Here is a 27984-nt window from a genome sequence, read left to right on the forward strand (position 1 = left end):
AAGCTTTTCTAAATGTCTTGAGTGATCAGCATATTAACTTTGATCGATTTAAAATGACTTTAATCGAATTAAAAGAAACAAGTTATGTCTCTAAATTGTATTCACTTAAAATTTTTCTTATTCACAAAGGGTTCATTTAATTTTTCTTATCCTCGCATTCTTACCGCCTCACTTCATTATCTTAGATAAGAGGTATTTTAATCATGCGCTTTACTATCTCGAGTAAGGGATATTTTTATCATTTTAACTACATTGTGTAACTCACGGAGTACAAATAATATTTTTCATTCTGTTTACTAAATTTGCTTGATATTATTTAATTGTCCCTTATGTTTTTTTATTTTTATAGTCAAGTATTAGATGACACAATAATTTATGTATAAAACATCAAGAGTCTGAGGGACAATTTTAGAAGTTAAGGGGGGTGACAATTGTCGATCTTTACGTACATGTGACTCTGCCCCTAATAAACAATCAAGGATTGATTGCTTATCCCAACCCCTCGATTAAGGGTTTATTTGGTTCGCTAAGTCAGGTTTTATTCCTTTTAAATTAGACATTGTAGTTGATAATTATTTATAAAATTTATTTAATATATAATTATAAGATATTCAAAAAATATAATTAAACCTCAATAAATAATAATAACAAACGATTATGAATAATGAAGCTCAATTTCCATTGTGGCAGTCGCCTCCATCTCCTACCCTTCTCTCTCTCTCTATATATATTTTAATGTCTTAATATATATATATATTTAATATTTTTATAAATTAAATTTAAATATAAAATATTATATTAATATATTTTTTAATAATTATTTGTAATTTATTAATCTTGTAAAAATTTTATAACATTAATTTATGATTTATTTTTATTAAAAAGTAATATTTTTATAAATTTTATTTATATTATTCGATAATATATTTATTTTAATCTTTTTATTAAGTTAAGATAATTTATTAATTTTTTTAAATTAAATATATAATTATATAAATAATAATTTAAAATATATTTATCTTATTAACTTAAACGCTGGTTAATTTAAAAAATTTACACCGCTTTTAAGTAGGCAAGCTTGAACGCCATCTTGGAAAGGGTAAGCCAAACACCTCTCGTGCCCGATTCAACCTGGCGAGGTAGTTCGAAACTTCGAATCTGGTTTCAAACCCTAAACGCCAAATGCAAACCAATTTGTTTAAGCCACCTTCATCTTCCCCATGCTCGCCGCTGAGTCTTGCGCAACCCTTTTACGAAGGTGAAAGCTCCAACTTCGACAGCCAGAGTCTCCTCAACTTCAGGCCTCGAAACCCTAGAATCGGAGTCCAGCCGTTTGCCATACAGTGAGGATTTTGTTTTTTTCGGCACCTTTAATACTGATTCAATCCTGCACAATCATATCTTGCTTTACGCCGAAATTCTTTGTGATAAGGTTAGAAAGAAGTATTAACCATGAGTGATTTCGATTGCAAAAAAATGAGAAATATATGCATTCTTGCCCATGTTGATCATGGAAAGACTACGCTTGCTGACCATTTGATTGCCTCGTATGGGGACGGAGTACTCCACCCAAAGCTAGCGGGTAAGGTTAGATATATGGATTATCTTGATGAAGAACAGAGGCGAGCTATAACAATGAAGAGCTCTTCCATATCCCTGCAATACAATGATCATTTTATAAACCTCATAGACTCTCCAGGTCATATGGACTTTTGTTGTGAGGTCTCTAGTGCTGCCCGGTTGAGTGATGGGGCTTTGGTGTTGGTTGATGCTGTTGAGGGTGTTCACATTCAGACACATGCAGTGTTGCGCCAAGCTTGGATCGAAAAGCTTACCCCTGTTTTGGTGCTAAATAAGATTGATAGGTTGATATGTGAATTGAAGTTGAGTCCCATGGAGGCATATACTCGGTTGCAAAGGATTGTTCATGAGGTTAATGGAATTATGAGTGCCTACAAGTCTGAGAAATATCTTTCAGATGTTGATTCGATACTTGCAGGACCATCCAGTGAGGTAGGTGATGGTAACCAAGAGTTCATTGAGGATGATGAGGAAGATACATTTCAACCACAAAGGGGGAATGTCGCTTTTGTGTGTGCATTGGATGGGTGGGGTTTTAGCATTATTGAGTTTGCAGAGTTCTATGCATCAAAACTAGGGGCTAGCACAACTGCATTGCTGAAAAGTTTATGGGGCCCTTGGTATTTCAATTCCAAGACTAAGATGATTGTGGGAAAGAAGGGAATAAGTGGGGGAAGTAAAGCTCGCCCTTTGTTTGTCCAATTTGTTCTTGAGCCACTCTGGCAGGTTTACCAGGCAGCTTTGGAGCCTGATGGGGACAAAGGGGTACTTGATAAAGTCATTACATCATTCAATTTGTCTATACCTCCCCGTGAACTTCAGAACAGGGATCCAAAAGCTGTGCTTCAAGCTGTCATGAGTCGTTGGCTGCCTTTATCGGATGCAATCTTATCCATGGTAGTTGAATATATGCCAGATCCAATAGCTGCCCAATCTTTACGGATTGCACGATTGCTTCCACAGAGAGAAATTATAAATGATGGCATTCCTCCTAATGTGCTTGCGGAGGCAGAGCTAGTAAGAAGATCTGTTGAGGCTTGTGACTCACGTCCTGATGCACCATGTGTCGCTTTTGTGTCGAAGATGTTTGCTGTTCCTGCAAAAATGCTACCTCGAAAAGGCTTGAATGGTGAGGTTTTAAACAATTCTACTGATGAAGGCAGGAATAGTGAATCTGATGAGTGCTTCCTTGCATTTGCACGGATTTTTAGTGGGGTTATTCATTCAGGGCAGAGGATTTTTGTACTTTCATCTTTATATGATCCGCTAAAAGGGGCATCTGTGCAAAAGCATGTTCAGGAAGCTGAGTTGCACTCCGTGTATCTAATGATGGGTCAAGGCTTGAAACTAGTGGCATCTGCAAAGGCTGGGAATGTAGTGGCTATTAGAGGTCTTGGCCAGCATATATTGAAAAGTGCGACCCTTTCATCTACAAAGAACTGTTGGCCTTTCTCAAGTATGGTGTTCCAGGTTTCACCCACTCTTAAAGTTGCTATTGAACCTTCAGACCCAGCTGACATGGGTGCATTCATGAAAGGTTTGAAGCTCTTGAACCGTGCAGACCCATTTGTAGAGGTCACTGTGTCATCTAGAGGAGAGCATGTTCTTGCTGCTGCTGGGGAGGTTCATCTTGAGAGATGTGTTAAAGATTTGAAGGATAGATTTGCAAAAATTAGCTTGGAAGTCTCACCGCCACTGGTCTCCTACAAAGAAACTATTGAGGGTGAGTCATCCAATCCATTAGAGAACTTGAAGTTGCCAACTGGAAGCTCTGATTATGTTGAGAAGGTGACCCCAAATGGTAGATGTGTCGTTCGTGTGCATGTCTTGAAGCTTCCACCTGCATTGACTAAGGTGCTTGATGAGAGTTCTGACCTGCTTACAAGTATTATTGGAGGAAAATTGGGCCATTCAGACAAAAACTTTGGAACTCAGCTGACCAGTATTGTAGCAGATGAGAATCCAATTGAAACACTTAAGAAAAGAGTCATGGATGCTATAGAGAGTGATATTCCTTCTGAGAGTGCAGAGATTGACAAGGATAGGGTAGAGATTCGTAAACAATTGTGGGAGAGGGTTCTTAAGAAAATGTGGGCATTGGGTCCTCACCGGGTAGGTCCTAACATCCTCTTGACACCTGATTCCAAAGTAAAAGCAACTGATGGTTCTGTTCTCGTCCGGGGTTCCCCTTGCGTGTCTGAGAAGCTGGGATTTTTGATCAAATCTAATAATGGCATTATAGCTTCTGAGGCATCATCTGCAGAAACTCAAGCACTGTACCAAGAAGAAGAGAGTCTTGAGAGCAGTGTTGTATCTGGATTCCAACTAGCTACAGAAGCTGGTCCATTGTGTGATGAACCTATGTGGGGTCTGGCATTTGTTGTGGAGGTTTACATTTCTCCATTGATTGTGCAGTTAAATGAATCTGAAAGTTCTCATCAACCAGAACAATATGGTATATTCAGTGGGCAGGTTGTGACAGCTGTCAAGGATGCTTGTAGGGCAGCTGTTCTTAAGAGGAAACCTCGGCTTGTGGAAGCCATGTACTTCTGTGAGTTGAACACCGCAACTGAATATTTGGGCCCCATGTATGCAGTGCTTGCTCGGAGGCGGGCTAGAGTTTTGAAGGAGGAAATGCAGGAAGGATCTCCATTGTTTACTGTGCATGCCTATGTGCCAGTTGCTGAGAGCTTTGGCTTTGTGGATGAGCTGAGAAGATGGACGTCAGGGGCTGCAAGTGCTCTACTTGTCCTGAGTCATTGGGAAGTGCTTTCTGAGGATCCTTTCTTTGTTCCAAAGACAGAGGAAGAGATTGAAGAGTTTGGAGATGGTTCTAGTGTCCCACGTAATACAGCAAGGAAGCTCATTGATGCTGTGAGGCGGCGAAAGGGTCTCCCAGTTGAAGAAAAGGTAGTTCAGCATGCTACAAAACAGAGGACCCTGGCACGGAAAGTGTAGGAAGTTACTAATATTTTTCTTGCCATTGCCTGTTATTGGTGTTGAGGATATCATTCTTTTCTTTACTTATTCAGCATAGTGACTTCAGTTTATGCTCAGACTTGTGTATCAAAGTTAACTTTTTTGAGTCATGGTCCTGTTGTATTTTAAGCCATCATTTGTTAGTGATGTTTCATTTTTTCTTTTTTCAATTTTTTGAGTTTTGAGGATTTTTTGTAAACCAACTTGAAACATAATGTTAGCATTGAGTATAGAACTGAATACATTTGAAACATTCATTACCGTTACCAGTATCATGGGGATAAATTTTAAATATTGCGGAAATTCTTTTTCCCTGTTCTTGACTGCATCATTTAGAAACAAATGGTCAGTTCATATTCCAACCTTTTCCGTCCACGGTATCCAAGGTGCTTCCTCTTTGAAGTTGTTGCACAAGTGCAGCTTTACTGGAATTCTTGGCAGCAAAGTTTGCCATGATGTCGTATTAACTGACCATAATGATGAAGTTCTCAAGGCAAGGTCCTTGCATGAAATTTCAAAAAATTTAAATTTGGGTGAGTTCTGTATTTTAATCCTTGGCTATTATAACTTCTTATTTAATTCGTTAATTTCAGATCCTGAAGAGAAATATAGAGCTTCACTCATCTTCTGACACTACAGGTAAATTAAGCTAGTTAAAAATTGTAGTCTTATGTTTGCATAAAGTTAGTATCCTGCTTACGACATCTTTTGTTGCAGGATTAATTGCAGATAAGCTAAAATGGGGAAATTCCCAAGACCTCAACCAAATTTTAGAAAGACATCTGGGGAATTTGATCTGGTTCTCGGCACTGATATTTGTATCCTAATTGCCGCTTTTCCTTCATTCAGGTTTTCAAGTAATATACAAAAAAAGGCTATTTACGTACATAAATACACACATGCATACACTAGCACCAATACACGCACATGGATGGTATCAGTCCTGTAGCTTTGGGTGTTGATATTGAATGCACAGGAACCTGTTATGCAGAGCAAAACCTCTGCTCTAAATATGTTTTAGACAGCTTTCTCCAAACATGGTTAAATTTCACAATGCATAGAATGTCATTAAATTACATGAACTCGTGTTCTTTCCCTATTCATAGTATCTATGTTGGTTGCATTATGGCTTGATTAATATTTTAAACTTAGAACAACAAAATAATCCCCAGAATTGTTTTTTATCCGTTCTGCTCTTATTGCAACTGTTGCTGCCGTTCTAGTAATTTTTAATGTTTGTGTATTTGTTCATGTGGGGTTGGCATACATGCTTGTCACGTATGGAAATCTTAAACATTGACCTGAATTTGAAGTTTTTTTCATCAAAAGCTAGCCTGACTAATACAAGACAATATAGTTGTTCTAAGTGCCATTACCCAATCCAAATGTGAGGTGCTAGCAGCAGATGTATGCTGGTATGTACTATTTTTGCCAAGTCTCTGCGTGTGTTCTTTGTTTGAAGCATTGAACCAAGAAAATTGAGAAAGAAAGCCTTGAAAAGATTCAAGCTTTCAACGGCCTGGCATTCCTTTGCTTTCTGATACCACGCAACAGCTCCTCTGCCTCTCTGGATGAAGGGCATTGCAATTCCTCCTGGCTTCTTTAACCCAAGCCAAAGTGTAAATTATTCATGAGAGTGTCCTTTACCTATACCAATGTTACCATGTTTTACGGAATCCTTGCATAGGAGATGGTAAAATAGCAAAAGTGCCTGGGAATGTTCATGTGGAAAGAAAAACTGTTAATATTCTTGTCTGGAAAGTTAGCAGATTCTCGTTTGTAATCATATCTAGTTCATTATTTTTTCCTTTACAAAAATGATTCTATCGAATACAATTATGATATTCTTATCTGGAAAGTTGCTGAATTTTGTTATATGGCTTTAGTTGAAATGAAGTCAACTGTCATTTGAATGCACGGTCAGCCTTTTGTTCTTACCCGTTACACATCAGCATATATAGTTGTCAAAGGTGTGCTCAAGGCACGCTTAGGCTCAAGGGTCAGCTGAGGGGACCTCGCTCTTTGAGGTGTGCCCCTAGGGTGCTAAGGCACACCTCACCTTGAGAGAGAACAATAAGTTCAGAAAGTTTGCATTTATACTGTTGCTTATTTGGGAAAACAATAAAACACCCCATTATTTAGCTAAATACTGTTGCTTATATTTTATTTATGATTTTACAACTTTGCATTTAACTCTTTATAGGTATATATTGAAGATACTCTGGTGTATAGGTATTTTTATACAGATTTCTTAAATGTGCACGTTACGTCTAAAAAGTCTCACACCTTTCCCTCGCACCTCGCACCTAGGCTCCAAGCACTCTGGTGCCTCAGTGCATCTTGAGCCTTTGAAAATGATCCACGTCAGAGTTTGTCCTTTTTGTTTTTTGTTTATATTCTTACCCAAATTTTGTCCTTTGCCAAATGTTCGTCTCCATTTTTAAGCCATGTATTTACTATAATTTGGAGAAGTTCCATTCAATGTAGTTCCAGAAACAAAATTGTTGCAATATTTTTGCAAATTTCACAAAAATATTATCTGGTCACTCTACTTGTAATCTTTAGATCTGTGTCTCAGTTCTTGTGTATTGACTAAGATCCCCTTTTCCCTAGCATTCTAGGAAATTTGATTTTGTAAAGTTTTCTTTTGTTTTCCTTTTTAGGCCTTGATACTGCAGGAATTTCAATTAGAGAGGAGTGATGGCTGCAGGACTGCCGTCACAGCACATGTTGGAACCCTCCACAGTTGCTGGTATCCTTCACTGGTGAATACAGCTAATATTTCCATTTGGTAATTGAAGAAATCATAACCTTTGAAAATCTTGCAATTTTTGTGTATGAGTGTGTTAGATTGGGAGCACTGGCAGTCCTCGATTCAAGTCCAAACACCCACTCAAAACACCCTTACACACTGGTTTAATTCAATATAGAAATATAACAAGAATAGAATTGAAAAGATTACAGAGAGATCATGCAAACCACACAAAAAACACCCAGCTTTTATCTTGCTTCAGACTGCATAAAATGGTCCTACATCTAGCCTCCGATCAGAGAGAGTAATCCATTAAGATCTTGATGAAAATCAGTACAAGACTTCTCACATGCACAATCCTTTCTCTCACTGATACACAAGAACTCTCACTATGAGATTACAAGACTATCTTCTCTAGCTTTCTCTCACAACAATACAACTCTCGCGCACAACAATGAGAATAATCAATCACACATTCCCGACAATTTACCCCACACCTCTTATTTATAGACTTAAGAGCGTGAATTACAAAGAGAGATATAATCGAGACATTTCTCTAACTACTCATCACTTAATATAACATACAATTAGACTAAATTACCTAACTTACCTAACTGTCACAGTCACACATATAATCTCAAATAGACATGTTCGAGTCTTTAATCTTCCAACCACTCAATACAAAACTGAATAACAATTCTCCACCATTTTGATTGAGTTGCTGCTTGAAACCTGTTCTCATAAAGTTGCTTATTATCTGGACCCGCATAAAATTGATCAATTATACAAAATAACCTACAAGAATCTTAAACAATGGTGTAACGTAGACATGGGAATTGCCTTTGTAAATATTAGTTGCATTTTCCTCACTAGCCACTTTAATTAGATTTACTTCCTTCCAAGTATATCTCTAATAAAATAGTATCTCACATCAATATGCTTTGTTCTCTCATGGTGAGCTTGATTTTTACCTAAGTGTATAGCACTTTGGCTATGATACTTAGGATAGCCTTAACATCTTTCCCTAGGAGTTCACCTACTATACCTTTCAACCATAAGACTTTTTTTATAACTTCTGTGATAGCTATATACTCGGTCTCTGTGGTAGAAAGAGTCACTACAAATTGTAAATTTGTTTTTCAGCTAATGGTCGAATTATATAGCTTAAACACATATCTTGTAGAAGACCTTCTTTTATCTATATCTGCTGCATAATCAGCATTAGTGAACTTTAGAATGTTTGGCTCTTCATCTAAACTAGCTCCACCATAAACTAATGCCATATTGATTGTTCCTTTTAGGTATCTAAATATCCACTACCCAATGGTCTTTTCCCGGATTAGCCATGAACCTACTTGTAACACTTATAGCATGGGTTAAATCTGACCTTGTACACTCCATACAATATATAAGACTACCTACAACACTCAAATAGGGAATCTTATCCATCTCTCATATGCTCTCTTCATCACTAGGTGATTGCAAGTGTGACAATTTGAAATGCTATGCAAAAGGAACATTCACTTCCTTTACTGAAGCATGTGAAATTTCCTAATCAGCTTCTCAAGATAGGACTTCTGAGATAGCTGGATCTTCCTTTGCTGTCTATTCCTAGAAATTTCAATCCCTAAAATCTTCCTAGCCTCTCTTAACTCCATTTCAAAGGCTGATTTTAACTTCATTTTTAAACTTTGAACTTCCACATCTGATTGACTTGTAATCAGCATGTCATTTACATAGAGAAAGAGATATATGGAGATCTTAGTTGACATATGTCTAAGATAAACATAGCAAATTGTAATCCCTCATCTTGAATCCCTGGCTAATCATGAATGTGTTGAATTTCTTATGTCATTGCCTAGGGGACTGCTTAAGTCCATATTAGGATCTTTTTAATAGACAAACTTGCTTCTTCTTTCCTCTAACCTCAAATCCTCTAAGCTGTTCCATTAGAATATATATCCTCTTCTAATTCGCCATGCAGGAATACAATGGTCACATCCATCTGCTCTAGGCTTAGGTCTAAGTGGGCAGACATGGCAAGTAATATCCTAATCGAAGTGTCTCACAATTGGTGAGAACGCTTCATTAAAATCCACCCCTTCTACTTGGGTGAAGCCCCATGCTACTAACCTAGCCTTATACCTAGGTTTTGACTCAATTCCTGCCCATTCCTTGATTTTAAACAACCATTTACAACCTACCACCCTCTTCCTCAAGGGTCTATCAACCAAGGTCCAAGTCTTATTTTTCCTAAGTGATTCCATCTCGGATTCCATGGTTGCAAGCCATTTCTTTGAATCCTTAGATCTTACAGCCTCTTCATAAGTGAGAGGCTCTTCCCCAGCTACTTCTAATGCACTATACAATGTGCATGCCACTAAATCAGAGAACCCATACCTCAATGGGGGTCTTACTACTTTTTTTTGCCTATCCTTAGCTACATCGTACCTACCTAGACTAGGGTTACTATCTGAACTTGATGAACCAGCACTATCAGTGTGCTGGTCTCCATCATAACTTGAGGTATCATCATCATCTGGTTGTTGGAAGCTATCTAAGCTAGAGGATCTTGCACCAACACTATGCTGGTCTGCTGCTAAGTCCATAGGACTGTTATAAGCAGCATCGTGGGTATCATGATAGCTACTGGTAGCATCATGGGTATCATGACAGCCACTGGCAGCATCATGATCTTGTTGTTTCTGATTAATTTCAACAGTTGATTTTGCCTTTTCTTTCCCATCCTCTTATCTTATATCCTTTTCCAAGAAAGAATTCTCATTGAATGGTACATCCTTAACTCACTATAGTTCTTGGCATACCTTCTTCCAAACTCCATTGCTTGTATCCCTTAACCATTGATGGATAACCAATAAATAGGCATCATTTGGCCCTAGGCTCTAATTTGCCTAGCTTTACACGGGCATAGCCTATACAACCAAACACATTTATATGGTCAAGGCTTGGCTTATGGCCTTTCCACATTTCATAGGGTGTTTTAAACCCTATAGCTGCTAATGGAGACCTATTTATTACATATGCAATTGTATTTACAGCTTTTTCCCAAAAGGACTTAGGCAACCCAACATGTATCAACATGCATCTCACCCTTTCAAGTAGGGTTCTATTCATCCTCTCGGCTAAGCCATTATGTCTAGGGTTTCCAGGGGTTGAAAGGTGCTTAAGGATGCCACTTTCACTACACATTAGGGAGAAATCTTTATTACTAAACTCTAGATCATTATTTGTTCTAATGATCTTAATTTTCCTACCGATCAAATTCTCTATCATGATTTTCCATGTTCTAAAAGCCTCAAAAGTTTGGTATTTTGATTTCAAAACATAAACCCAAACCATTCTAGAGTAATCATCTATAATGGATAAGAAATATCTTGTCCCTCCATGAGTTAAGGACTGACTAGGTCCCCATAGATCTAAATGTATATAATCTAATGGGGCTTTCGATGAATGGGTAGCTTTTTTAGGAAATTTGACTTTTATAAACTTTCATAAGATAAAAGTTTCACACTTATCTAATGCTGTAAAATTTTCAGCACCTAAAATTCCTTGATTGGATAGTTCTTTAAGGCCTTGTTCACTAATATGGGCCATCCTAAAATGCCACAACCTAGATTGCTCATATGTCTTAGTTTCTCCTATGGCTGCATCACCACATAATGTGGAAGCCTACAGCACATATATGCCATTATGAAGGATAACCTTCATGCAAATTAGTGAACCTCTTGACACCTTTAGAACTCCACCATCCCCCCTATAGGAATAGCCATTCTTGTCTAATTTTCCAAGGGAAATTAGGTTCTTTTTTAATTCAGGAACATATCTTACAACTATTAGGGTTTTAATTATTCCATCATGCATCTTAAGTCTTATGTCTCCAATTCCCTTAATGCTACACTCATGATTATTTCCTAAGAGGACCCTACCACCACCAATATCTTTCAAATTTTGCAACCATTCTCTATTGGATGTCATACGGAAAGAACAACTCGAGTCAAGCACCCAAATTTCCTTATCATCCATGCTAGATACCACTAGTGCATCAGCACTATCATAGTCAAACTCACAAATGGAGTTTGAAAATTCAGGACTAATTTTATCTTGAAATTCTTTCTTTCTTTTAGGGCAATGCTTCTTGATATGCCCTTTTTCATGGCAATGGAAGCATTTAATGACTTTTTTACCACTTCTAGATTTGGACTGAGACCTACCCCTATTCCTAGGGTCTCTTTTCTCTGATCTAAACCTCATTGCAAGGACATCTCCTGCAATTTTCTTACCCTCAACCTTCTGTTGTAACTCTTTTGAATTCAATGCCCCTATTACATCTTCTAGAGTCAACGTGTCCCTACTATGTTTGAGAATGTCTACAAAGGTTTCATAAGACTTAGAAAGTGAATGCAACAATACCAGGGCCTTATCTTCATCATTATACTTGACTTCTATGTTCTCTAGATCAAGACATAACTTATTGAAGTCATCTATGTGATCCTGTAATTTATGCCCTTCATGCATTTTAAATGTAAAGAATTTAGCCTTTAGATACAACCTACTTGACAGTGATTTAGTCAATATAAAGACTCTCCAATCTTAGCCATAACTCGACTGCGGTCTTCATCTTGGAGACTTCTTGCAACACTTTATCTCCTAGGCTAAGGATTAGGGTATTATAGGCTTTCTTTCCTATTTCGTTTTTCTTTTCTTCGGAGTCAGTCTTAGGCATCTTTGACTTTCCATTGAGGGCTTCTTCTAGACCAAGATTTCCCAATAGGGCTCTCATTTTCATTTTTCAAAGGCCAAAATCATTTTGACCATCAAACTTTTCAATTTCATACTGTGTGGCAGAGGCTGTTGAAGCCATTCCTGCGGGTATTTCTATTGATGTCTATAGGTTCTTGGAGATTCTTGATGAGTGACCTGATTGATACCAATTTGTTAGATTGAGAGCACTGGTAGTCCTCGATTCAAGTCCAAACACCCACTCAAAACACCCTTACACACACTAGTTTAATTCAATACAAAAATATAACAAGAATAGAATTGAAAAGATTAAAGAAAGATCATGCAAACCACACAAGAAACACTTAGCTTTTATCCTGCTTTAGACTGCATAAAACGGTTCTACATCCAGCCTTTAATCAGAGAGAGCAATCCATTAAGATCTTAATGAAAATCAGTATAAGACTTCTAACATGCACAATCCCTTCTCTCACTAATCCACAAGAACTCTCACTCTGAGATTACAAAACTGTCTTCTCTAGCTTTCTCTCACAATAGTATAACTCTCGCATATAACAATGAGAATAATCAATCACAAGTTACTGATAGTTTACCCCACGCCTCTTATTTATAAATTTAAAGGCGTGAGTTACAAAAGGAGATATAATCGGGACATTTTCCTAACTACCCCTCACTTAATATAACATACAATTAGACTAAATTACCTAACTTGCACTGCCTGTAACGACCCGTTAGTGGGTTCGGGTGATTTATATATTGGAACGAGATATTTATTTTAGTAGAGTAATGCTTCGGTGAATTCTATGTGGTATTTTTAGTTGATGTGCAATGGAAGGGGAAAAGTCAAACATTTGACTGAAATGGTAGTGGGACTCGCTATGGTTTAAGATATATGTGGAAATTTTGTAGGTTGTGGGTGATGTTTAATTAAAGCTTAAGATATCAATTAATCATAGAGGGGGTTTCATTTAAGTGCTAAGGGCATTTAAGTCATTTGGAGGAAATATATATATATATATATATTAAGCTAAAGGGGTTTCATTTTTGCAAGAAAGAAGGAACGAGAAGGCAAAGGAAGAGAAGGGAAGGAGGGTTTCGGGAGAGAGACAACAAGAAAGGTAAGGGTTCTCTCATTCTTCTTGTTGATTGTTAGGTTTCCAAAGGAGTTGGAGAGTAAGGTTACCTTCATCTTCTCATATTCCTTCTCTTTTTGCTAGTTTTCTTGTTGAGTGTGTAAAGTAAAAGGACTTGGAGGCTTGTTGGTTCAAGAAGGATCATCAAGAGAGGTTTCTAAGGCAAGTTCTAGTTCCCTTTCTCTCTCTTGTAAGCTTTAGCTTTGATGTTTGGGGATTTAAGCATGAGAATTCTATGCTTTCTTAAAGTATGGTTGTGTTGGAGGGTGATGTAGAAACCTTGTAAATCTCTCTTCTGGTTGGTTTAATCTTGTTGGTCTTCTTTGGTTCTCAAAGTAGGGTTAGTTTCACCCTACAATCCTAAAAGGAATGATGCTTTTGGGTTAAGGGATGACTTGTGTGTGTTTTCCCCCCATTTTTGTTACATTTGGGTATGTTCGGGGGTTTTTCTTTGCTGCCGATCGACAGTTTTTCCATAATCGATCGACAGTTGGGTGTAGAGGGTTCTGCCGGTTGACCGTTGCCCTAATCGATCGACAGTTTGGTTGTCAAAGTCACTGTCGGTCGACAGTTTCCTTTTCATCGGTCGACCGTTTTTCGCATTTACAGGTTGCGCATGCTCCGCTGTTTCGAGCATAACTTTTTGTAGAAATATCTTATTTGCGAACCGTTTGAAGCGTTGTAAACTAGACTCGATAGGCTTTGTTTTGATATAAGATTTGGGTTAATTGGAGAAGTATGGATCCTGTAGATTCCCTGTGAAGTACCAACTTAAAATTTGAGATTTCTGTTTCAATCCGTTGGCGCTCCAATTTTTGGGGCATAACTTCCTGTCGTGTTATCCAAATTGGAATCCATTTTTTGTCCCATAAACTAGACTTCTTAAGCTTTGTTTCGGTATATATCTTGGGTCTGTTGATTATGTTTTGAAGTCATGGAAATCCTGTCAATCTTGACCTAAAATATGGAGTTCTTCCATTTTGAGCTATCTTCCTCGATCTGATTTTTGGGAGATAAATAACTTACTTTGGTGTATGATTGGAGTATGATAAGATACATTTATAGAATAAATGAAAATGTTTCTAGATGTAATTCCTTGAGAGGTTAGAAGGGTTTTCTTGAGCATTATTGATGCATTTTGTATTCACTAGCCAAGTAGGATTGGGTTGTATAACATTACGAGTTGGGACGTAGCAGTTGTGGGTATGTACTGGTAATATGGGAATACTTGTTGGGAGTTGCTCATGAACGTGAGAGTGGGTATGAAGGTGAAGTATGCACCATGAGTCAAGTTATAGTTTCTGGAAGAGATATGGAGTGCGGTATGAGTCCATGCACATGCGACGACTATGGCGGGGGTGTACATATGGGTTGACCTCCCTTCTTTGCTAGAGCATCGTGACGGTGAGGGCACTGCATACTTGGGGTGTGGTATCGTTGGTGGGTGCCTGCTTATTGGGAATGAATTGGGTGCGGACTGAGAGTGCGTTGCTATGATGAGGCCACTACATACTTGGCGTGTGGTATCATAGATGTGTGCCGGTACCGCAGAGCTGAGGTGGTTGAGGGCACCACTATAATAAGGCCACTGCATACTTGGCGTGTGGTATCATAGGTGAGTGCTGGATAGCAGGGGACTGAGGAGTGGACTGAGGGCACTGCTATGATAAGGCCACTGCATACTTGGCATGCGGTATTATGGCGTGTGTTAGTGCCACTAAGTTGTGAGCAGGTTGAGGGCACTATTACGGTGAGACCATTGCACAGTTGGCGTGTGGTACCGTAGATGTGTGCTAGCACTGCAGAATGGATGTGATTTATGGGCCCATAATGGGGTGCATTATGGCATGAATACTATGTTACGGTGAGATAGTGAGTGTGCTGCTTAGAGCATTATGTGGGTTCTGGATACTATTATGTGGTGGCATGGTCGCTGGTTTGTACCTAAATTATGGTAGGAGCTGGTTTGGGTGGACTGCAATGATTTCTGTTATGTCTTTCTGTTAGTGCTCCTTGTTTCTATTCTGTCAGTAGTACGCTACATTATGATCCTACCATGTATTGCCTATGTTTGCCTACTGAGTCTTCATTACGCTATACTCATGTTGTATTTCGTTGTGTTATACTTGTTGAGCTTTGCGGTTCATTCTTTCTTTTTGCATCATTTCAAGTACAGGTAAAGCAAAAGATGAGCAGAATTCTAGCGGGGCATGATCTATTAGGTTAGATGTGTATAGAGCTCACTTGAACAAAAGGTCTTGGGGACATTGTTGAGTTGTGTCATATTAGTGGTTGTACATTTTATTATTTGGGCTTTTTGTACCTTCTTTAGGATAGCCTAATGGAATGTAAATGGATATTTTTGTTTTGTCCTGTATGAAAAAGAGCGGAATCATTACTATATGTTGTTATTGGTATGAGTAACCTTGGTTGAGTTACACTTTGGTCTTATCTTGTGTGGACTTTCCCTCGGAATTCCTTTTGCTAGTGGGACTTCCGGAGGCGGGTCCTCGCAGTTTGGTGATAGAGCCTTTCTATTTGATTTCGGGTTATTACTTGCTAGCAGGACTTTCGAAGGTGGGCCCTCGCAGTTTGGTGACAAAGCCTTTCTATTGGATTTCGAGTCATTACACTACCGCACATATAACCTCAAATAAATATGTCTGAGTCTCTCTAATCTTTCAAGGCACTCAATACAAAACTGAATAATAAAGTGGGAATTTTTATCATGCTTCCTAGTTATTTAGATATTGTTAACACCATTTATGATAAGAATGAAGTTAGTGGGTTATGGTTTGTGAATTTGTGATAAACATAGGTAGATAAAGTAAGAGCAATTTCACATTTACAATGACAATTCTTTTTGGTGCAGTATGGATGTCATTGTTCTTATTGACTTATATTGATTGTTGTATGAAATTTTATGAATTTTCTAGCCAACAAAAAATACCATACTAGCATTCTGCAAATACTGAAACATTTATATAATAAGGGAGGATGGTTTTTGAATTGTCTCAACACAAATGTGAGGGAGACATTTTTTGAATGGTTGAGATGAATTTTTAATAAGATCAATGGCTGAGATCAATGATTTTTGCCCCCAAAATGCATCCCATCCCATCCTCCCTCTCTGCCACTCCCTCTTTACTAAACCCATTCTCTGCCCACCTCCCATTCTCTCTCTCTCTCTCTCTCTCTCTCTCTCTCTATTCGATTTTCCTTGTGCCAGCCGACCGCGGCTTGTTGATGTTCATCGTAACCATCTCCGATCCCCTCTTCGTTCTTCTTCAAGCCGGCCACCACCACTATTGTCCCCCATCATCGCCTACTTCATCTTTCCTTCCGCCCATCTCCTTTCTCCATTGTGAACCAGTAGCCATCACAGACCTACTCACCCACGCCATCGTCAGCCCCCCTATCGGCCCACCTCGTCGTCGTCGCAGCCCCTCTCCGCGCCGTTCATTGCAACCCTCTCTACGGTGAGGTTTTGCAAACCATCGTGATGTGAGACAAGCTTAATGGTCGCCCCAGGGGTTTTGGCTTCGTGGTCTTTGCAGATCCTTCCATTCTCGATAGGGTTCTTCAGGACCAGCACGTCATAGATGGTCGAACGGTGAGATTTAATTTAACCTCGATTTCTCCTTTGGATGGGTTCCTTTTCAATTTTACTTTTTGGGTTTTCACTTTTTGAGTGCTGCTTTTACTATAGTTTGTGTTCTCTTCATCTTCGTTTATGGGTTTTTTGTCTCACTATGTGTGTGTATATATTGATTTGTCTCATTGCGTGTTTATGTATATATATCATTGTGTGTGTGTATACCTGAAGTTCACTGTGTGTGTATGTATATATCATTATGTGTGTGTATGTAATCACTAGCGTATCTGTGTAATCACTAGCGTATGTGTGTGAGTTATTATTTTAATCTTAGTAAATCAATATGTGTGTATAATATATCACTGTGTATGTATATAAATTTTACTCAATGTGTGTGTATTATTTTATTTTATTTTATTTTTCGCTCTATATGTGTATTACTCATTGTGTGTCTAATATATGATTCAATTTGATTCACCATTATGTATGGATTATTTTTGTTTATATTTCTATAGTCCCTATATTTAGATGACATAGTGTTGGTGGATGAAACAAAAGAGGGAGTGAACATTAAGCTTGAATTGTGGAGAAATAATTTAGAATCTAAGGGATTTAAATTAAGTAGAAGGAAAACAAAATATATGAAATGTAAATTTACTAAGAATGTAAGAGTAGAGGATGTTATAATAAAATTGGAAGATCAAATCTTACAAAGAAAAGACAATTTTCGATATTTGGGATCAGTGATTTAAAAAGATGTAGAAATTCACGAGAATGTCACACATATAAATAAGACAGGTTAGCTAAAATAGAGAAATGCATTAGGGGTGTTATGTGATAGTAAAATCCCATTAAAACTGAAAAAAAAATTATATAGGACAACTATAAGACCAGCCTTATTGTATGACTCATAATGTTGGGTAGTCAAATACCAGTATGAGTAAAAGACGAACATAGTGGAGATGAGAATGCTAAGATAGATGTGCGGCCATACAAAAAAAGATAAAATTAGAAATGAGGTTATTCATAATAAGATAGGAGTAGTGCCAATTGAGGAGAAGATGAGAGAGACTAGACTAAGATGGTTTGATCATGTGAGAATGAGACCAAGAGATGCTTCTGTGAGGAGAGTTGGTGAAATAGAACAATTAGTAAAAAAAAAAAAAGATAGAGGCAGATCCAAGAAGACTTTGGGAGAGACATTAAGATTTGATATGAAGTATGTGGGCCTAAATGAAGATATGACAAAAGACAGAAATACATGGAAGTCTAGAATTCATGTAGTCAACCCCACATAGTGGGATAAAGGCTGGATATGTTATTGTTTTGTAGTCCTTATATTTGAATTGATTCACGTATATTTCAGAGATTGGTTAAATTAATATATCTATATAATATGGCAGAACAATTTTTGAAAATGTCCAAAGTGTGTCAAAGATCCAATGGCTGAGATGAGTTCTCAATAAAATTCATGGTTAGGATGAATTTCACTTCCTGTTCAAACACAAATGAATTGTATGGCTGAAATTCATTGATGGACATGTGGGCAGCTAAAATGAAATGTATGGCTGAAATGAAAATTTTTAATTTATATGTGATTGATGGACATGTGGGAGGCTAAGATGAAATGTATGGCTGAAATGAAAAATTTTAATTTATATGTGATTGATGGATATGTGGGTGGCTCAATGCATCACTGCCTCTCTCTTTCTCTCTCTCCCACTACTTTAGTCACTGCCTCCCCCTCTTCCTACCCACCCGCCGTCTCACTGGCTATCTCTTTCTCTCTCTCCCACTACTTCAGTCACTGCCTCCCACTCTTCCTACCCACCCGCCGTCTCACTGGCTATCTCTTTCTCTCTCTCCCACTCCCTCACTCACTACCTCCCTCTTTCTTTTTCCTTCTCTCCCACTCCCTCAACTGTCCGCCGCCTCCAGCTCAAAGTATGTATCTCTCATTCACTGTTTATATCCGCGATCACTGTGTGTATGAAGTTCCATCGCTGCTCAAAGTATGTATCTCTCATTCACTCTGTGTGTAGCTCTCATTCACTTCTATGAGAATTACACAGTAAGTTGTATCTCTCATTCACTATGTATATCAATGGTCACTGTGTGTGTATGTATCTCTCATTCATATAGTTTACTGTGTATATATAGAACTTATCTATATACATAATGGTGAGGTGACAAAAATAAAACTTACTGTGTATATATATACATTGATTGATCATTGTGTATATACATTGTGTATATATAACTTATCTATATCCGCGATTGTGTATATATAGTTGTACAGCTTGCACACACACACACACACATAAATATAGCGACACAGTTTAGTTTACTATTTCATCATATATCAAATGTATATTGATTTGATAGAGAGAGAGAGACCAAGCTCCATTAATACCAACGTCGGGGCGTTTGATGTGATTGAATCCGAGGACTTTCTCATAGAAGTCGACAGAGCGCTTGGAAGATTTTCAACACCCACATGGGGTTTCTCGCCAAACTAACACCCATTAATTTTAGGCCACTCTGTAGTCCTCCAATAGTATTATTAGAAGACTTTTGTAGCCATCCTAAGGGGGGTAGCAAATCATGTATCTCCTAAAGGATTATTACATTAATTGTTCATCATTACCTTCTACTTTACAGAAAGAATTACCCAACCTCAAAATTTGTATACCCGTGCCACTGGAATGTAATAATTCTTTCCGGTCACTGTCTCCCACTCTCCCTATTCCAGTGGCTGGTGAGATTACATTCGACAACCTTAAAATTTTGACATTACTTTTATTAAATTATAGTGTGTGAGTGTGTGTTTGTGGAGAGTTATGATTTTCTATCACTATTTTAAAATAAATTAAAAGTGTTATGAAATTAGAAAAAAAAAATAACAAAAATTGAAGTGAAAACTAGCATTTTTTAATTTTATAAGTAACATTGAAATTAAAAAAATAATAATAAAAGTATATTATAATTTAGAGATCACGAGTTTAAATTTCATTAATATAATTAATATCTTTCGAATAAAATAAATAAAAAATAGTTTTTAAAAATCACTATGCACTAAAAAGTGTGACATTATTTGTTGATCATCAAATCTCCTTCAACTCCCTTTTATGCAAGCAAAGGAAGGGGACCATTATTTAGTTTGAATTTGATGAGTTTGAATCCAATATTATCTAAGGAAAGGAAAGGAAGAGGACCGTTATTTGGTTTGGTTTAAATTTGATGAGTATGAATCCAATTATTTGCTTATAAAATTGAATATATCTGGCTATAAATAATTGAGATGGTACGTAGTCAGGTGAATAATTTAATAAAAGTATAAAAGTAAAAATTTGATCTAAAATAAATATAAAAGTAAAAGTTTTTCTTTAAATAATTTTCCCATTTTAACAATTATGTGTATTTGATAGAGGGTAGGGATAGGGGTTTATCAAGTCATTTAAAAAAATATTTTAACAACAGTACATAAGAGCTAATTTTATAAAATGGGCACTGACTCTTGAGTTGCATATAAAAGAAAATCTTGCAAACATTCTATTCATTTGGGTCATTTGATGATTAAATAATAATAAATGTGTCATAATTAACATTAGTGGTTAGATTGAGGAAGACGTGATTAACATTCTATTTAATAATAATTAATATTTTAATGTGTCTATATAATTAACATTCTATTTAATAATAAATGTGTCATAATTAACATTAGCATATTTTATATTTTTGATCAATGGAGAAGACATGATTAATTAATCAATGAATTAAAGATTGATCTATAAAAGTGGTTAGATTCAAGAAGAGATAATTATATAAAAGAAAATTTATTTTTTTTTTTGCATAAATTTATATTTGGACTCTTGAAGTTATGATTATTCATACCAGGTTTTGATTTTGATTTTAATTTTTTTTATAAAATTATGCTTTAATTTTAATTTTATCATTTTAATGTGATTGTTAAAATACATCTATTCTAAACAATGGGTTGGCATTTTATCATTTTGTTTTATATTTTTTTTTTCTTCTCCTCTTGATTGTAACCTGTTAAGTATTTTCTATCCATAGCAGTTATTTACTTAAATCAAATATTGAATTTTATTATCTGATTTGGTAATAACTGATTTGGAAATAATATTTCATTGCCAATGAAATCCATGTTGACTCTTATTATTGCTAATTTTTTATTTTTTGGTGTCTAAAATTATATAACCAAACATTTTTAGGTTGAATTGTATAATATATGCTAGTATTTAATTTTAGAATACAGATTGATACTTTTTCTTTTTATTATAAGACGTTAACAAGTATACAATAATTTTTATTTTTATTTTTTGTTCAGTATTTACATTTTTTTTTACTTACTCTTATATTTTGATTTATAAATCTTATATGTTTGTTTATTATTTAAGTAGAGCGTTTAATACATATAAATTATAACTATTTTTTTTATTATTTACACAGTGTCTTCAGACACGGGCATACGCTAGTGTTTTATATTAGACTTAGAATTACTTTTAAGTAGGCACAATTATAGTAACCTAAACACAGAAAATAGGACAGTGTGAGTTGTACACGATACCCTATAATTTTTGCAGTTAGAAGGTGATTATTAGATCATTTGACATCCTCCTTTATGTGGTACAGATTATCCCCACCCATGCCTGTAAAGCCAAAATTACATTGTCAATGGAATTGAATCTTGAATTTTGGCCGCAACTCTGTTTCCATAGCCACTGGTAAGATCTGCATGAATCACTTCCAATAAAGTTTGTGTTTAGAATATGTTTGCCAACTTCTTCATTTGAGTTAATTGGTTGTACTTAATTCCACTCATTTATTGGTTGAATAACACAGTGTTGTTTCTATATTGAAACTGCAGATGTGATGTGATGAGGATTGGAGAGGAGATAATATTTTGGGAAACGATATTCTAGGAGTCAAAATACTAAAATAGGAATTAGTATTGTTTTATTATTCTATTTTTTTATTTATTTCCTAATTTCTTTTGATATCTCTTTGTTTCCTTCCCAATTAGATTGGATTAAAGAATTTTAGTTAGAGTAGAATTTTATCTATTAGTTGTCTATAAATAGTTATTTAAATTGTAATTCAACGCAACTTTTGGTTATTAACATTAATTAATGATATTGATTTGAGTAAATATCTTGCCCCTCCATGACTTAAGGACTGACTAGGTCCCCATAGATCTGAATGTATATAATCTAATAGGGCTTTCGATGAATGGGTAGCTTTCTTAGGAAATTTGACTTTTATAGACTTTCCTAAGAAACAAGTTTCACACTTATCTAATGCTGTAAATTTTCTAGCACTTAAAATTCCTTGATTGGATAGTTCTTTAAGGCCTTGTTCACTAATATGGGCCATCCTAAAATGCCACAACCTAGACTGCTCATATGTCTTAGTTTCTCTTATGGCTGCATCACCACATAATGTGGATGCCTGCAGCATATATATGCCATTATGAAGGACAACCTTCACGCAAATTAGTGAACCTCTTGACACCTTTAGAACTCTACCATCCCCCTTATAGGAATAGCCATTCTTGTCCAATTCTCCAAGGGAAATTAGGTTCTTTTTTAATTCAGGAACATACCTTACAACTGTTAGGGTTTTAATTATTCCATCATGTATCTTAAGTCTTATGTCTCTAATTCCCTTAATGTTACACTCATAATTATTTCCTGAGAGGACCCTACCACCACCAATATCTTTTTAATTTTGCAACCATTCTCTATTGGATGTCATACGGAAAGAACAACCCGAGTCAAGCACCCAAATTTCCTTATCATCCATGCTAGATACCACTAGTGCATCAGCACTATCATAATCAAACTCACAAATGGAGTTTGAAAATTCAGGACTGATTTTATCTTGAAAGTCCTTCTTTCTATTAAGGCAATGCTTCTTGATATGCCCTTCTTCATGGCAATGAAAGCATTTAATGACTTTTTACCATTTCTAGATTTGGACTGAGAGCTACCCCTATTCCTAGGGTCTCTTTTCTCTGATCTAAACCTCATTGCAAGGACATCTCCTGCAGTTTTCTTACCCTCAACCTTTTGTTGTAACTCTTTTGAATTCAATGCGCCTATGACATCTTCTAGAGTCAATGTGTCCCTACTATTTTTGAGAATGTCTACAAAGGTTTCATAGGACTTAGGAAGTGAATGCAATAATACCAGGGCCTTATCTTCATCATTATACTTGACTTCTATGTTCTCTAGATCAAGACATAACTTATTGAAGTCATTTATGTGATCCTATAATTTATGCCCTTCATTCATTTTAAATGTAAAGAATTTAGCCTTTAGATACAACCTACTTGACAGTGATTTAGTCAATATAAAGAGACTCCAATCTTAACCATAACTTGGCTGCGGTCTTCATCTTGGAGACTTCTTGCAACACTTTATCTCCTAGGCTAAGGATTAGGGTATTATAGGCTTTCTTTCCTATTTTGTTTTTCTTTTCTTCGGAGTCAATCTAAGGCATCTTTGACTTTCCATTGAGGGCTTCTTCTAGTCTAAGATTTCCCAATAGGGCTCTCATTTTCATTTTCCAAAGGCTAAAATCATTTTGTCCATCAAACTTTTCAATTTCATACTGTGTGGCAGAGGCTGTTGAAGCCATTCCTACTGGCATTTCTATTGATGTCTATAGGTTCTTAGAGATTCTTGATGAGTGACCGACTGATACCAATTTGTTAGATTGAGAGCATTGGCAGTCCTCGATTCAAGTCCAGACACCCACTCAAAACATCCTTACACACACTAGTTTAATTAAATACAGAAATATAATAAGAATAGAATTAAAAAGATTAAAGAAAGATCATGCAAACCACACAAGAAACACCCAACTTTTATCCTGCTTCAGACGACATAAAACGGTCCTACATCCAGCCTCCAATCAAAGAGAGCAATCCACCAAGATCTTAATGAAAATCAGTACAAGACTTCTAACATGTAGAATCCCTTCTCTCACTAATCCACGAGAACTCTCACTCTGAGATTACAAGACTGTCTTCTCTAGCTTTCTCTCACAACAATACAGCTCTCGCACACAATAATGAGAATAATCAATCACAAGTCCGCGATAGTTTACCCCATGCCTCTTATTTATAAACTTAAGGGTGTGAGTTACAAAGGGAGATATAACCGAGACATTTCCCTAACTACCCCTCACTTAATATAACATACAATTAGACTAAATTACCTAACTTGCACTGCCTGTAACGACTCTTTAGTGGGTCCAAGTGATTTATATATAGCAACAAGATATTTATTTTAGTAGAGTAATGTTTTGGTGAATTCTATGTGGTATTTTTAGTTGATGTGCAATGGAAGGGGAAAAGTCAAACATTTGACTGAAATGGTAGTGGGACTCGCTATGGTTTAAGATATATGTGGAAATTTTGTAGGTTGTGGGTGATGTTTAATTAAAGCTTAAGATATCAATTAATCATAGAGGGGGTTTCATTTAAGTGCTAAGGGCATTTAAGTCATTTGGAGGAAATATGTATATATATATATATTAAGCTAAAGGGGTTTCATTTTTGCAAGAAAGAAGGAACGAGAAGGAATGATGCTTTTGGGTTAAGGGATGACTTGTGTGTGCTTTTCCCCCATTTTTGTTACATTTGGGTATGTTCGGGGGTTTTTCTTTGCTGTCGATCGACCATTTTTCCATAATCGGTCGACAGTTAGGTGTAGAGGGTTCTGCCGGTTGACTGTTTCCCTAATTGATTGACAGTTTGGGTGTCAAAGTCACCGTCGGTCGACAGTTTCCTTCCCATTGGTCGACCATTTTTTGTGTTTACAGCCTGCGCATGCTCCGCTGTTTCGAGCACAACTTTTTGTAGAAATATTGGATTTGCGAACCATTTAAAGCGTTGTAAACTAGACTAGATAGGATTTGTTTTGATATAATATTTGGTTTAATTGGAGAAGTATGAATCCTGTAGGTTCCCTGTGAAATACTACCTTAAAATCTAGGATTTCTGTTTCAATTCGATGGTGCTCCAATTTTTGGGGCATAACTTCCCGTGGTGTTATCCAAATTGGAATCCGCTTTTTATCCCATAAATTAGAATTCTTAAGCTTTGTTTTGGTATATATATTTGGTCAGTTGATTATGTTTTGAAGTCATGGAAACCCTTTCAATCTTGGCCTAGAATATGGAGTTCTTCCATTTTGAGTTATCTTCCTTGATATGATTTTTGGGAGATAAATAACTTACTTTGGTGTATGATTGGAGTATGATAAGATACATTTATAGAATAAATGATAATGTTTCTAGATGTAATTCCTTGAGAGGTTAGAAGGGTTTTCTTGAGCATTATTGATGCATTTTGTATTCACTAGCCAAGTAGGATTGGGTCGTATAACGTTACGAGTTGGGACGTAGCAGTTGTGGGTATGTACTAGTAATGTGGAAATACTTATTGGGAGTTTCTCATGAACGTGAGAGTGGGTGTGAAGGTGAAGTATGCACCATGAGTCAAGTTGTAGTTTCAGGAAGAGATATGGAGTGCAATATGAGTCCATGCACATGCGACGACTATGGGAGGGGGTTTACATATGAGTTGACCTCCTTTCTTGGCTAGAGCACCGCGACGGTGAGGCCACTGCATACTTAACGTGTGGTATCGTTGGCGGGTGTCAGCTTATTGGGAGTGAGTTGGGAGCGGATCAAGAGTGAGCTGCTATGATGAGGCCACTGCATACTTGGCCTGTGGTATCATAGATGCGTGTTAGTACCGCAGAGCTGAGCTGGTGGTGGGTACCATTATGATGAGGCCACTGCATACTTGGCGTGTGGTATCATTGGTGGGTGTTGGATAGCAAGGGACTAAGAAGTGGATTGAGGGCACTGCTATGATAAGGCCACTGCATACTCAGAGTGTGGTATCATAGGTGTGTGCTATTGCCACCAAGTTGTGAGCTGGCTAAGGGCACCATTATGGTGAGACCATTGCACAGTTGGTGTGTGGTACCGTAAATGTATGCTAGCGCTGCAGAATGGATGGGATTTATGGGCCCAGAATGGGGTGCCTTGTGGTATGAATACTATGTTATGGTGAGATAGTGAGTGTGCTGCTTAGAGCATTATGTGGGTTCTAGATACTACTATGTGGTGGCAAGGTCACCGGTTTGTAGTTAGATTATGGTAGGAGCTGGTTTAGGTGGGCTACAATTATTTATGTTATGTTTTTCTTGTGGTTCTCTTTGTTTCTGTTCTGTCAGTAGTACGCTACATTATAATCCTACCATGTATTGCATGCGTTTGCCTACTGAGTCTTCATTATGCTATACTCATGTTGTATTTTGTTGTGTTATACTTGCTGAGCCTTGTGGCTTTGTCTTTCTTTTTGCATCATTCCAGGTACAAGTAAAGCAAAAGATGAGGAGAATTCTAGCGGGGCATGATCTATTAGGTCAGATGTGTACAGAGCTCACTCGAACAAAAGGTCTTGGGGGCATTGTTGAGTTGTGTCACACTAGTGGTTGTACATTTTATTATTTGGGCTTTTTGTACCTCATTTGGGATAGCCTAATGGAATGTAAATGGATATGTTTGTTTTGTTCTGTATGAAAAAAAAAAAAATAGAATCATTACTATATGTTGTTATTGGTATGAGTAACCTTAGTTGAGTTACACTCCGGTCCCATCTTGTGTGGACTTTCTCTCGGAATTCTTTTTCTAGCGGGACTTCCGGAGCCTAGTCCTCGCAGTTTGGTGACAGAGTCTTTTTATTGGATTTCAGGTCATTACTTGCTAGCGGGACTTCTGGAGGCAAGCCCTCGCAGTTTGGTGAAAAAGCCTTTTTATTGGATTTCGAGTCATTACACTGTTGAAGATATAACCTCAAATGAACATGTCCAAGTCTCTCTAATCTTTCAAGCCACTCAATACAAAACTGAGTAACAAAGTGAGAATTTTTATCATGCTTCCTAGTTATTTAGATATTGTTAACACCATTTATGATAAGAATGAAGTTAGTGGGTTATGGTTTGTGAATTTGTGATAAACATAGGTAGATAAAGTAAGAGCATTTTCACATTTACAATGACAATTCTTTTTGTGCATCATGGATGCTATTATTCTTATTTACTTCTATTGATTGTTGTATGAAATTTTATGAATTTTCTAGCCAACAAAAAATACCATACTGGCATTTTGGAAATACTGAAACATGTTTTATATTGGACTTAGAATTTCTTTTAACTAGGCACAATTATAGTAACCTAAACACAGAAAATAGGACAGTCTGAGTTGTACACGATACCCTATAATTTTTGCAGTTAGAAGGTGATTATTAGATCATTTGACCTCTTCCTTTATGTGGTAAAGATTATCCCCACCCACGCCTGTAAAGCCAAAATTACATTGTCAATGGAATTGAATCTTGAATTTTGGCTGCAACTCTGTTTCCATAGCCACTGGTAAGATCTGCATGAATCACTTCCAGTAAAGTTTGTGTTTAGAATATGTTTGCCAACTTCTTCATTTGAGTTAATTGGTTATAGTTAATTCCACTCATTTATTGGTTGAATAACACAGTGTTGTTCCTATATTGAAATTGCAGATGTGATGTGATGAGGATTGGAGAGGAGATAATATTTTGGGAAACGATATTCTAGGAGTCGAAATACTGAAATAGGAATTAGTATTGTTTTATTATTCTTTTTTTTAATTTATTTCCTAATTTCTTTTGATATCTCTTTGTTTCCTTCCCAATTAGATTGGATTAAAGAATTTTAGTTAGAGTAGATTTTTATCTATTAGTTGTCTATAAATAGTTATTTAAATTGTAATTGAAGGCAGCTTTTGGTTATTGATATTGATTTGAGTAAATAGGTTTAATCTTGTCCTTTGTTGCAGGTTCTGCATGATGATGTCTAATCCGAAATCGATGAGATTGGTTTGATAAAGCATGAATACATGATGGCTGATGCAAGCCCTGAAGAGAGCTGCAATACATGCATGCGTTAAACACAAGCAACTTTATGAATTAAATGCAGTTGAGATGTTGAAGAAACATGTACCATTGCCTCCTAAATAATGACTTCAAATTCACTGTAACAAAAATCATAATTGCCAGAACAACCCTCTCATGGTTGATTTTGTTATGTCTTCCTAATGTTATTTTG

General features: G+C 36.6%; 1 protein-coding gene across 4 annotated transcripts; it reads left to right on the forward strand.

Moving 5' to 3' along the window:
- Positions 1 to 1089: 1089 nt before the first annotated feature.
- On the forward strand, positions 1090 to 26304 carry LOC127810862 (uncharacterized). Of its 4 annotated transcripts, none has more exons than XR_008025602.1 (4): positions 1090 to 4491; positions 5154 to 5199; positions 5278 to 7351; positions 26216 to 26304. XR_008025602.1 is itself a non-coding variant. In XM_052350442.1 (4 exons), the coding sequence occupies exons 1-3, from the start codon at positions 1453 to 1455 to the stop codon at positions 5385 to 5387; spliced, it is 3195 nt and encodes a 1064-aa protein (XP_052206402.1). In that variant the 5' UTR covers positions 1090 to 1452; the 3' UTR covers positions 5388 to 5409; positions 7224 to 7351. The 4 variants fall into 4 exon arrangements, 2 of the variants coding, with proteins under 2 accessions (XP_052206402.1, XP_052206412.1); XR_008025600.1 differs by lacking the exon at positions 26216 to 26304 and adding an exon at positions 13125 to 13142; XM_052350442.1 differs by lacking the exon at positions 26216 to 26304 and having other exon boundaries at positions 5278 to 5409; positions 7224 to 7351.
- The last annotated feature ends 1680 nt before the right edge of the window (positions 26305 to 27984 follow it).

The sequence above is a fragment of the Diospyros lotus genome, chromosome 1, assembly GCF_014633365.1.
Source record: "Diospyros lotus cultivar Yz01 chromosome 1, ASM1463336v1, whole genome shotgun sequence".
Lineage (NCBI taxonomy): Eukaryota > Viridiplantae > Streptophyta > Magnoliopsida > Ericales > Ebenaceae > Diospyros > Diospyros lotus.

Bases quoted from the DNA above. Each gene is read 5' to 3' on its own strand.
- LOC127810862 (XM_052350442.1), top strand. From the start codon at position 1,453: ATGAGTGATTTCGATTGCAAAAAAATGAGAAATATATGCATTCTTGCC. The intron at 4,492-5,153 runs GTAGTTCAGCAT...CGTTAATTTCAG, and splicing joins GTCTCCCAGTTGAAGAAAAG to ATCCTGAAGAGAAATATAGA. The intron at 5,200-5,277 runs GTAAATTAAGCT...CTTTTGTTGCAG, and splicing joins CTCATCTTCTGACACTACAG to GATTAATTGCAGATAAGCTA.